Here is a 13536-nt window from a genome sequence, read left to right as displayed (position 1 = left end):
AAAAGAATAAAGTTAAAGGGGTCACAATTCTCAACTTTGAAACTTACTACAAAACTACAGTAATTAAAACATTATGGTACTGACATACGGACATACAGACCAAGGGAACAGAATAAAAAGCCCAGAAATAAACCTTTACATACATGGTCAATTGATTTTTGACAAGAGTGCCAAGACCATTCAATGGTCAAAGGACAGTCTTTCAATAAATGGTAATGGAAAAACTGGATATCCTTATTCCAGTTTGACTCTTAAATCATATACAAAAATTTACTCAAAATGGATCAAAGACCTAAACTAAAGAACTAAAACTATAAAATTCTTAGAAGAAAGCTTTGGGGAAAATCTTCAGGACGCTAAATTTGGCAACCATGTCACAGGTATGACACGAAAAGCAAAAGCAACGAAAGAATAGACAAATTGAACTTTAGCAAAATAAAGAACTTCTGCACATCCAAGGAAACTATAAAGACAGTGAAAAGACAACCTACTGAACAGAAGAAAATATCTGCAAATCATTTATCTTATAAGGGATTAATATTCAGTATACGTAACAATTCCTAAAACTCAACTCCAAAAATAATTAATCCAATTCAAAATGGGCATAGGACTTGAGCAGACCTTTCAAAGATATACAAATGGCCACTAAGCACATAAAAAAATGCTCAACATTACTAGTCATTAGGGAAATACAAATCAAAATTACAGTAAGATATCACTTTACATTTGCTAGGATGGCTATAATAAAACAAAAAACAAAAATAAGTACTGGCAAGGATGTGAAGAAATTGGAACCCTTGTGCACTATTCGTGGGAATGTAAAATGGTACAGCTGCTGGAAATCAGAATGGCAATTCCTCTGAAAAATTAAAATAGAATTATCATATGACCCAGAAATTCCACTTCTAGGTATACACCCAAAGAAGGTCCCAAAGAGATATTTGTGCTCCCATATTCATAGAAGCACTATTCACAATAGCTAAAACATGGAAGCAACCCATGTGTCCACTGATGGATGAATGATAAGCAAAAGTGGTATATATACATAATGGTAGTATTCAACCTTAAAAGAAAGGAAATTCTGACATATATGACAACATGGATGAATCTTCAGGACATTATGCTAAATGAAATATGCCAGTCACAAAAAAACAATTACGATTAGGATTTCACTTACATGAGGTACCTAGAGTAGTCAAAATCATAGAGACAGAAAGTAGAATGGTGGTTGCCAGAGACTAGGGGAGGGGAGAATGGGGAGTTATTGTTTAAGGAGCACAAAATCTGAGTTTTGCAAGATAAAAAGTTATGGATATGGATGGTGGTAATGGCTACACAACACGAATGTACCTAATACCACTGAACTGTACACTTAAAAATGACTAAAGCTGTCAATTTTATGTTGTGTATTTTACTACAATGAAAAAATTGGGGAAAAAATGAGAAGCATTAAGGCTTGTAGTATGTCTTTTACTGTTTCATAACACGTATTTAAATTCTCAATAACTCTACAGGCTTTATTATTAAGCTAGACTTTTTTTATACTGAAATACAGACTTCTCTAGCCTTCTCTCCAGGGCATATACCCTTTGAGGGTATATGTTTCTCTCATAGCTATCTGTATTATAATGACATATATTTTGTTCCTACCTTTAATAATGAAAAGTTTCAAACGTATACAAGGGAGGAGAGAAAGGAATAATGAAACCCCATACAGCTATCACCCAGCATAAAGAATTTAATCAACTTACAGATAGTTTTATCTATAATTCCACCCACTTTACTCTTCTTCCCCCAATGGATTATTTTGAAGCCAATCCCAAACATCTTATCATTTCAACCATAAATATTTCAGTATGTTATCTCTACATACTATAAGATACTGTTGAAAGATACATACAGCAAGATACAGACAAAGTCCTGCATCAATTCTTGTACTGGTAGGTCAGATTTCTGATATAAGCATTTCTTCAGTAAACCATATATTAGATACAGGAATTTTACATATATTCATGCATTCTACTCTACCTCCTTACAAGTTAAACCACTAGAAGTAAGGCTATCAAGCAAGAAAATCAAGAAAAAAGTGACTTGAACAGTTAGTTTCAATTGTAACAGGATCATTAATCAAAGGTGGTGTTAGGGGCGCCTGGGTGGCTCTGTCGTCTAAGCATCCAACTCTTGATTTAGGGTCAGGTTATGATCTCAGGACTGTGAGATCAAGCCCCACGTAGGGTTCTGTGCTGGGCATGGAGCCTGCTTGGGATTCTCTCTCGCCCTCCCTCTGCCCTCCCACCCCTCCCTCTCTCTCACATGGGCTCTCTCTCTAAAAAACAACAATAACAACAACAGGTGGTCTTAGAGACCTCTTAGGAAAGAGATGGAGAAAAGTAACACAAATACCACATACACTCTCAGGGGTGCCTGGGTGGCTCAGTTGCTTAAGTGTCTGCCTTCAGCTCAGGTCATGATCTCAGGGTCCTGGGATCGAGCCCCACATCGGGCTCCTTGCTCAGCAGGGAGCCTGCTTCTTCCTCTCCCTCTGCCCCGCCCCCTGCTCATGCTCGCTCTCTCTCTCTCTCAAATAAATAAATAAATAAAATCTTAAAAAAAAAATACCCCACACACTCTCTCTCCCCTCATTCTCTCTCTCTCCCCCCACCTCTCAGAACTACTTTCATATGATACAAGTTATTTGGTATATGATAACACAACACAGTCATATTATATAATTATTAAAGTAATACATGTAGCTGCATATTTTATAAAACAAATGCAATAAAACTAGCTCAATGCAGAAAATTTCTATTCATCTGTCCTTACCTTTTGTTGGACTGAGATTCTGATCAATAAATCCTCTCAGTTCTGCATTTGTAGAAGTCAAACCAACCTGAATAAAATAGTTTTAAAAATTAAAAATAGGATCTTAAGTATTACATGATCATTTAATAAGCTATTTTATACTTTCTACTGAAGAACTGCATCAAATACTACAGATAGCCACATAAAAATGAATTAATTATGTCATCAATAGGAGTAGAGTTAAAAAGAAAATGTTGTCTGAAAAAAATTAATGCTGCCCTTAATTTTTATTGTTCATAATCACTGCCTATAATGCTTTTCAACATTATGATATGTAATAGATCAGATAAAGACCATTAATACCACACCGCAGAGGTGAGGTCTACTGGTCTCAAATCCAACTGCTTGGGCTCATACTCTGGCCCATCAAGACTACTATGTGTGTGGTTGTGGTCAAGTCACACAAGCTCTCTACACCTCAGTTTCCTCAACTATAAACTGAAGGGTGCTAGAAGTGCTTATCAGTTTAGGTTATTAGGAAGATTAAGATAGTTCATGTGAAGCATCTAGCATAGTGTATGGCACAAAGTGCTCAATCATGTTAACCTTCATTACTATTAATATGATACCCAAGGGACTATCTATAGCAAGTGTGTTTATTTATTTAGGCAATTTATTTCATTTAATGTGATAGCCACTGGACTTCTTGGAATCATAGAGCTAACTATGGTAGTATCATCAGAATTTTAAAAATTTATTATAGAGCCAGGAGGAAAAAAACTCTCCATTTTTGAAAACTTGACATAAAGCAAGATTCCAATAAATGATTCTACGATTACTATTATGTTATTGTTTTAATCCTTATAGATTTGTAATCTTCAAATATCAATGCTAACTTGGTACCTCAAACATCCTCTCAAAGTACTAGCACATCAAAAAGATTTTAAAGCACACTAAGCTTTATAACTTCATATCTGTGCACTTAATGTTATTTTTAAACTACCCACTGCATTAGCATTGTATATTCTTCATGCACACTCATCTGATACTTTATAATTTCATAATGTAATAGCTAATTATTTCATTATTTAGTAATTCGAATGCACTACTAATAGCTGTTTCTTTTTGTCAAGACATATGTTACCAGAAATATTTCTACATATCATTTACATCATGGAAAAATAATTCTGATGCAAACCTATCTCTAGGATCTAATACTAAATTTTTATGACAGCAGCTGAGTAAAGGCATCTAAAACGCACTTTCTCAATTCTGTGTAGATAATGGTGCAGATACTTAATTCTATCTAGTTTCTTATAATTATGCTGTCAGAAGTAAATCCTTTGCAACAAAATTTGCAACAAATTACCACCACTTGGATCTCCAGAATTGCTCACAAATATTAATGTTAAGTGTTCAATTTGTAAATGCCAAGAGTTTACTGTGGCATCACTAACATGCCTCAAAACAAAACAAAAAACACTTTTCTCCTATAAATAGAAGACAAACTTTCATTGGTGTTCTACCGTAAAAAGAAAGCAAAGAAAGCAAAGACAGCCTTTAATATTCTATGCTTAATACAATGCGGTTGTTTAATCCATGCATTATAATAATTTCAAAAGCATCAGTTTACACCTTTTTGTTATTATACAAAGATAACGGCAAAAACCTCAACTGAAACCACATATTCACAGTGGAGAGTTCACAGTTACTGGGTTACTGTTATGTTTAAACACCTGCTCTTAATGGCCAACTTCTGCAGAGTGGAGCAGAGAATGAATTTGGAAACTTTTTAAGTAGCAGTATATCTGCATCTTAATAACCAACAAATTAAACTCTAAAAAGATAAAGGTCAGTTGTGAGTCAATACTGTGTGCTAATTTTGGTCTAATAGATGGAGGGGAGGTATTTGTATTTAGAGTTTATATAAATACTACTAAAATTAATTTAATTAAAATTTCAAAAGTTTATTAATCTCTGCTTTCATAAACACTATAAAGATTCAAAGAAAAGATTGAGAGTAGAAAAAGTTGGCTGGGAGAGGAAAAAATAGCTTTTCTTTCCTTATTCTATTTAAGAAGGATATAATAATAATAATGGTTCACAGAGCAAAAGTAAAAGGTGAATTCATTTTATATAGAATTTTTCACCTAATAAGGTCCTGAGAAAAGTTTTCTATCTGGAGATTCAACTATTGTGTGACATACTGTAAACAGTCACTAAATGTCTGTAGAATAAAAAATATCCAAGCCCAATTTTTAGGGTTCAAACCATATTTCCCATTAATAACCTTATAATTTCACTGACATTTAACATTTTAGATTGACAAAACTGAAAGAAAAGAAGATTCAGAGTGAGATGATCTGTACTCTGAGTTCAGCTCTGCCATTCACAAGCAAGGTGATCTTGGGACAGTCACTGCAAAATGGAGACAACAATACATATGTGCATGACAAACTCAGAGAGCTCCTTAGATCAAATTAAATAATTACATGAATATGATTGTTAATGACAAAAGCAATACCCAAGTGTGGGTTGTTATTCAAATGGTAATGGCTTTTAACTCGTCAACACTGACACAGACAATTCACAAAAGAGAGATGCAAGTGACCAATGAACATACAGAACACCAGTTTGACCTAACTAGCAACGGAGAAATGAATAAACTACATACCATTTTTTTTGTTGATTACACTGGCAAAGACTAAAAAGAAAATAAAGGGAAATGGCACTTTCATACATTACTGATGAATATATAAAAAAGTGCAACCTTTCTGAAACACAATTTAGTAACATGAAACAAAAGCACACACCCTGTGGGCTAGTAATTTCATAAGACTTTGCTTTATGGGAAAAATCCAATGAGTAAGCAAAAATAAACAAAAAGCTAAAAAAAAGAAAAAAAGAAAAAAGTGGAAATAACTTAATGGCCAATATTAGGAAACTGGTGTAATGTCCATACAGCGCATAACATAAAACATAAAACAGTCATTTAAAATGATGTTGCAGAGATATTAAGACAAGAAAAGACATTCATCATCGAGATTAAGCTAAAAAAAACAGTATGACCTAATTTTTATTAAAAATATTTACACACATTCTGTTATACACACACACACACACACACACACATTTGTATATACACCAGATGTCTTCCTAGGCAAAATTCTGCTGATAATCTCTAGGCTAGTTTCTTTATCTGTATTCTCTAATTTTTCTGTAATGAGTATCATGGCTTACATATTTTTTAAAAGATTCTTTGATGAGGCAAAAAATATACATCAAATTACCTTTCAAATTCTTTATCCTATACTGAATGAGCTTAAGTCAGAACACACCTGTATTTGTGGTCATGAAGAGCATCAGCGGATACTAGATACTATTTAACAACAATTTTATCCCAGAAACAATGAATATATTGCCAGCTCTACAGACCTTCCTTTTAGCAAAATGATCCATCCCACAATCCATGTAGTTCAGTATGACTGTTAATCTTTGAGCCTCAATTGTTGCCATGTCAGCAGAAGTGGACCCATGACCCAGACTTGGCCCACTTCTTTCTCCACATTGGCTTATCTAAGCATGTGGGTCAAGCAGGGTCAACCAAAGCTCCTCCACAGAATTTGAAATATTAGTGCTAAAAGGGAAAAGCTCCTTCTCTCCTTCTGAGGTAAGAATTATAAACACAATATAGGGTATTTTGCTACCATATTGTGGCAAAGAGATGGAAAAAGGGACACAGATCCCTGACACCATCATTTGATCCCCCATAACCAGATGTATTTGAAGCTAGAGCATCCCAGACTTTTCAGTTGCGTGAATCAATACATTCCACTTTTTGCCTTAAACTGTTTTAAATAGGGTTTCTATCATTTGGAACCATGAGACCTACTATGGCATGGGTAAGACAAAAACAACTCTTCACAAAAAACTGTTCTCATAAGAGATATATAAAATGAGAAACAGAAAATAAGGATGTAAATATTTGAATACATGTTTAATGATGCCTCTGTAAGACCTGGGCAATCTCTTCCATGTCTAAGAGTTACTTACTTCTCATTGGCATGTGACACAATTGATCATTCCCTTCTTCTTCAAACACTTTCTTCACTTGGCTTCCAGATCATCAGGATAACACTACTTCCTTCCTTTCTGGTCATTCTTTGAGTCTCCTTCGCTGCTTCTCCTCCTCCCCAGATGCCGGAGAATCCCTGTGCTCAGACCTTGGGTCCTCATGTATACTCTATCCATTCACGTTCTATATAATCTCATGCAGTACCACTGCTTTAAAATAATTTAATATGAAATGACTCCAAAATTTCTATATCCAATTCCAACCTTTCCTCTGAGCTCCAGAATCATTTATCAAACTACCTAGCCAATATCTCTAACCTGGACATTTTTAGGTGTGTTCACTTCAATATGTTCAAAATGATTGTTGAGTTTGCCACAAAATCCCACAGTTCCCTAAGAGTTTTTCTTCTCATTAAACAACAAGCCATTTATCCAGTTACACAAGCAAAATACTGAGAAGTCTTCTTTAACTTTTTCCCTGCCCCCATATCCTAATTACTCAGTAACTCCTAATGGCTATCCCTTCAAATTCATCCTAGATCCAGCCACTTTTCCCCATCTCCGATATCATTACCCCAGCCCAAATCACCATACTCTGTTGTCTGAACTACTGAGGTAAGTGCCAAATGAGTCTCCTGCTTCTATTATGCCCTTCTTTGGTCTAGTCACTCCGCAGCCAGGACAAACTTTCTAAAACAGTAAGTCAGGTCATCCAACTATCCACCAAATCTCCAATGGCTTCTTACTGACATTTTAAAAACACACCCATCACCTCAGTCTTTGAGGCTCCACATGATCTGGCTCCTGCTTTCTTTCTGACTTCATTTCCTACCACTTTTCCTTGCTTACTCTGTTCCACTTATAAACTGGTCATCTTGCTGTTCCTTGAACAACCACACCTTTTCCTGCCTCTACCTGGAATGTTCTTTTCCCAGATACTCATAAGGCTGACTTCCTCTTCTTGGATTGAGACTCAAGAGCACTTCTGTCTAAACATCACTTCCTTAAAGAGAACTCTCTGAACACCTAAGTTAAAAGAACTCTCCCTCACTGCCATCATTCTCTCTCTTCTTACCCTGTTTTACTTTTCTTCATGACATTTATCATTACCTGACATTATATATGTATTTATTACCTTCTCTCACTACAGACACTATAAGCCCCAGAAAGGCAGGAGCCTAGAACAGTATCAGGTACATATACTGGGGGCGGGGAGGAGAATGAATTACTCATGGCATTGTGAACTAGTATAATCCTTTCAGTAAGTATCTTGACAAAACGTATTAAGAGCCACAAAAATGTTCTTCTCTATTGCAGAATGGCAGTTATGAATGGCTATTTTCAGACAGCCTATTTCAGTTCTTTCCCACATGCGTCAGCTCAGCCCAATCTGAGGCCTGACCTCTTCATGTCCCTAACTCTAAAATATCAAGAGGATCAGCTCATCACTTATCCCTCTCCCCCTAGGTTGCCATAGCAGAAAGAGAAACACATTGCTCACTGTTTGATTTCTTCCAAATATACAAACAAAATAGGGGGAGTATAATTACCACTGGGTCAAATGCTTTATGTTACTTTAGGGAAACAACTTTTAATATAGCAAATTGTACATATGACTAGGAAAATGATATTTGATTCAAGGTACATTTTAAGCCAAAATATGATTGCTATTTGAATGTTAACCAGCTTGTGGTTCAGGATAACTTTTACTTCCCTTTTTTCCTAAGGAGAAAAAAATCAAGAGAATATTCTGCAAGAAAATTCCCAATACATAGACTAAAACTTTGCTTCTTCTTTTCCCCAAACAGCACTTTAACAAATATATATATAACAATCTTAGATTAAAGCAGAGTATTCCTGATAATTTATCCTAATAAAATTAGTTACATGATAATGAAGCAAAATCTATATCTGCTTATAGCTGCTTATAGCATGTCAAAAGCAAGGGTAATAATAGGAAAATAGAGGTAAATCATGAAGGGTTTTTTTTAAAATGTTATTCTTTAGATGTATAATGTACAGTATTTGGAACTATCTGTCTGGCTGACAAGGGGACCTTTTCACACAATGTAACGCTTGCTTCTCCTGGTCACAATTAAGTAAACCACTAGTAGATATCACACTTGAGCAGCACCAAGGTCCACCCCAAGGAGTCTGAAACTGGAGCTCACGCGGGCAGACAAGATCTGTCAAGCTGCCTTCCTCCTTTGCTTCGCACCTCTCTTTCTCTGAACAGGCCAGTTCTGTAACACGTATATTGAGAGGCTCCCTGGAGAACTAAGGAGCATGATTTGCAGAGAGAGACAGAGTATGAAGCAGATGCACACAGACAAGCAGAGATAATATATGGAAACTAAACACTGCTTCAATTCCTGGTATATTTCAAATTCTTGCACCCAGATCTTTCTAAGGGCCCACTAAATTCTTACTCTTAAAGTCTTTGACACATTCCTGTATCTTTATAATAAATTGCCTTTTTAAGGTAGCCTAAGCAGATTTCTGTTATGTGCAATCAAAGATTCCAAAATCATAATCTGGGAACGGTAAAGCAATTAGAAGTTATTTCCCTATATGTCGCAATATTTATTTTCTGGCATAATCCTTCATATAACTGAAAACAAATCTGTTGATACAGTCAGACAATAAAAAAATAACTTGAAGTAGATTCAGAAATAAAAGCCTTGAGCAGAGGAAAGAAACTGAGTAACTCCTCCAAAACATCGAAAACCTAATGTCCCCTCAGGGATCATCTCATGGAGGACAGTAAGCTTCTTCTGAACAACATCTCAGTATGCATATTTCCTTGAGTAAGTCCACAAGAAAAAAATTGGGCCAAAGAAAAGAGTGATTTTTCTCGATAAGGCTAGTAAATCTCCAGCAAGTACCAAAACAAAAATTTATTACAGTACCAAAAAAGGAGAGGGTTGGGAAACTTTCTAGAGATAGCAATTTTGCAGCTGTTGAGAAGGCACAACTTGGCAGCAATTTACAAGAATGCTACCATGCCCATTCAAGTGCTATATTCAATAGCATTAAAGTTCACTATCTCATTCTTTGCATAAACAAAAACAATGATAAACTAATGCCAGTAAATTGAACTTGATTAATAAGAATAGTGAAGAAAATGTGCAAAGGAAAAAGTACAACTCACTTTAAAAATACTTACATTTAAAAATTTACAAATACTTACATTTTTTGCCGTCATGTCAAATTGTATTCAATTTAAAATTCTGTAAAGCCATTAAAAAACAAACAAAAAACAAAAATAAAAAAGAACTTCGTCTTCAATAATTCTTTAAAAGAACATCCTGTTAAAGGGGGAAAAAAGAGGGAATAGTAATGTAATAATAATAATAGGCAATGTTTATGTCATATTTACATGTGACATGCATTGTTCTTTAAGTGGATTATTTAAATTAATTGTCACAAAAACACTGTGAGATATGTACCATTTTAATCCTCATTTTCCAATTAAAAGTTGGGGCTTACAGAGGTTAAATAATTTGACCAAATCAATTCAGCTAACAAGTGATAAAACCTGGGCTCTGAAATATCACTATGTTGCTTTAGATAACACAGTGAAAGAAACACCAGGGCTTCTTGGAGAAGTAGCCAATTCCAGGGTTGGGGTAAGAGATGTGGAAGATAAGACTAGAACATTTTATTGTACCTACAATAAGGAAGAGCTCAAAAAATGATGGGAGACATATTAAAAGAATACAGGAGTCAGCTTAAAGAGCCTACAACTGGACAATTTGGAACAACTGGGCACCAAAGTATACACTGATAATAACAGATTATAATAGACTATAAACTCTTTGAATAAAATAACAATTCAGGACTTCATACTGATAGAAACAAATAATGAGGAAGAAGGGAAAGCTCCTTTGCAATACGATACCAAATAGTAAATATAAATGAATGAAGAAATGAGAAAATCAATTTGTAAACATCATAATAATAACTGATTAATCAGACAAGGATTACCAATAGATAATAAAACTTCAGTGGGTGAAAGTTGGTAAGAAACAGGATATTTACATAGTCTTGAAATATCACCCCACAAAACACCGATTAATTCCAATTTTACAGTGAAGAAACCTGGCACCCACCACTTAGCCAAAGTCATCAAACCTACCAAATGACCACTAACAATGACACAAACCAACATCATGCATCTCCACAAGTGCATTGAGATGGATAGAATACCACTTCTGAGATATTTCCACCCAAAGCATAATCTAAATCTAATCATGAGGAAATACCAGAGAAATTTAAATTGAGGGGCATTCTATAAAATAATGGACTGAACTTTTCAGAAATTGTTGTGTAATGAAAGAAAAAAGGAACTGACAAACATTCTAGGTTTAAAAAGACTAAAGTCACATAAAAATTAAATTCAACATGATCCTTGACTGGACTTTGGACCAGAAAAAATAATTACTGTGAAGGCCATTATTATGGCAACTGGAAAAACTGAAATACGGCCCACAGACTGGATAACAGCATTGTTTTGAGTGTTCCATTTCCTGTGTTGATCAGAAGATTGTGGGTTTTTTTAAGTGAGTGTTCTTGTTTTTAGAAAAAACACACCAAAATATTTAGAAGCGGAGAGGTATAATAATAGCAACTTACTTTCAAATGATGAAAAAAATACACAATCTGTATACAGAGAGAAAGTGGGAAGGATAAAGCAAGTGTGGCAAAATGCTGACAACTGGATAATCTGGGTAAAGGGTATTCAGGAGTTCTTTGCCCTGTTTTTTGAAACTTTCCTCTTATTTTACATTATTTCAAAATTGAAGCTTTAATAAGACACTTAAGGGGAAGGAAAAAATAAAACTTAATTTTGGAAAGACCATAAACAATGGGACTTCAAGAAATGGAGGCTCCCAACCGTCTGCCTCATACACTAGAATTTGAATCTACAAGTAGAACTCTGTGGGTGAAAAAAAGGTGCTTTTACTTTTCAGTAAAACACTGAATTTACAATTTTCCAGGGTGCCTGGGTGGCTCAGTCAATTAAACATCGGACTCTGGCTCAGGTCATGATCTCAGGGTCCTATGATGGAGCCCTGAGTTGGGCTCCCCACTCAGCGGGGAGTCTGCTTGTCCCTCTCCTTCTGCCCCACCCCCTGCTCATGTGGGCACGTGTGCGTGTGCTCTCTCAAAAATAAAATCCTTAAAAAAAAAAACAAAACCACTGAATTTACAATATTTCAATGATAAAGAAAACATAAATTAAAAAAACCCAAGTAAGACCTGGACTACCACTATGATTTTCATTGTCCCACGGTAGCTATAGATTTGTTCACAGTGTCTGTCATGATCTAATATGAAAATCAAGTTCCTATGCTAGAACATGCTAGAACTGTTTCACATTCATCAGCTATTTGTTATTTTTCTCTTCAGTATTAAAAATATCAGATAAATAATAAAGCACAAGTTCCTGACATCCCATTCACTAAACTACCTCACATTTTAAAACTAAGAATGTAAGGCTAAAATAGGAATTTCCTTTTGAAGATTAATATTTTAGCCAAGCTGATCTAATAGATCTACACAGAACTCTGTACCTGATAGAAAACAACTCGTTAAGCACATATTTACAAAATTTGTCCACAACAAAGTAGTAACGTATTTCAAAGAGGCAATATTATACAGATTCTGGTCTCTGACCAAAACGCAATTCAATTAGGAATCATCCATCTTAAATAAACAGTTAAAAATCATATATTTAAAAAATAAAACTATACTATTGCTCAAACAATGCATGAGTTAAAAAAAATTTGAAATATCTAGGACTGAACGACAATGAAAATAGCAATAAAGAATAATAGAATATTCAGAACTGAATGACAGTGAAAATAATAAAACTGGCTAGCTTAGTCCGAAGACAATGCACAACACTTGATCTCGGAGGCTGTGATTTCAAGTCCAACACTGGGTGTAGAGATTTCTCAAAAATAAATAATAAACTTTAAAAAAAAAGAAAATAATAAAACTTGCAAGTGTAGCTGAAGTAGTACTTAGAAGTAAATTTGTATTTCTCTTCATTCATGAAGCAATCAACTTAAAAGCTTAAAAAAGATCAGTGGGAACTCAAAGATACAAGAGAGGAACAAGAATTGATTATTTAAATAGGAAAAATTAAAATAACAGTTGGTTCTAAGTGTCCTGATTGAAGCCAGCATCTAATAAATAAAGCAACAGTGTTAGAGTGAAAAGAGCATGGACTTTTTAAATTTAGGCTAAGTCTCAGCTCTGACACTTATCAGCTGTGTGACCTTCTACAAGTGACTTAACCATTTTGAATTTCAGTGTCCTCATCTGAAGAAAAGGTATACTGAGTTTTTCAAGGTTATGCTAGCAGTAAATTACATACAATCTGTCTAAATGAAAATCATCAGATCCAAGTTAATGTGCCAAATGCTCTACAGTTCATACATAAACACCAAACACTCCTAACCAAAAAAATTCAATTTTAGGGGCGCCTGGGTGGCTCAGTTGGTTAAGCGACTGCCTTCGGCTCAGGTCATGATCCTGGAGTCCCTGGATCAAGTCCCGCATCGGGCTCTCTGCTGGGCAGGGAGCCTGCTTCTCCCTCTGACCCTCCCCCCTCTCATGTGCTCTCTCTCTCTCTCATTCTCTCTGTCTCAA

The 13536-nt window shown here is 35.1% G+C and overlaps 1 protein-coding gene across 9 annotated transcripts in view; it reads right to left on the bottom strand.

Moving 5' to 3' along the window:
* Nucleotides 1-13536, bottom strand: part of TFDP2 (transcription factor Dp-2) — a 179770-nt gene that overhangs the window by 111197 nt on the left and 55037 nt on the right. For 3 of the 9 annotated variants that reach the window (XM_054504375.2, XM_045903638.3, XM_045903639.3), the window contains exons 2-3: nt 10067-10184; nt 2824-2890 (exon numbers count right to left, since the gene is read on the bottom strand). The exons of 2 other annotated variants lie outside the window; for them this stretch is intronic. In XM_054504375.2, the coding sequence (XP_054360350.1) occupies nt 2824-2890; nt 10067-10081 (82 nt within the window). In that variant the 5' untranslated portion in view covers nt 10082-10184. Of the gene's footprint in view, nt 1-2823; nt 2891-5476; nt 5507-6855; nt 7082-10066; nt 10185-13536 lie in introns of those variants that run through there. 4 more of the 9 variants (XM_054504376.2, XM_064586956.1, XM_054504378.2 and 1 more) reach the window with 4 other exon arrangements.

This window comes from Mirounga angustirostris, unplaced genomic scaffold, assembly GCF_029215605.1.
Source record: "Mirounga angustirostris isolate CCGP_5_RB_7025 unplaced genomic scaffold, mMirAng1.0.hap1 SCAF_1, whole genome shotgun sequence".
NCBI lineage: Eukaryota > Metazoa > Chordata > Mammalia > Carnivora > Phocidae > Mirounga > Mirounga angustirostris.
The sequence above is the reverse complement of the archived record's forward strand: the minus strand, read 5'-3'. Positions and strand labels throughout refer to the sequence as shown.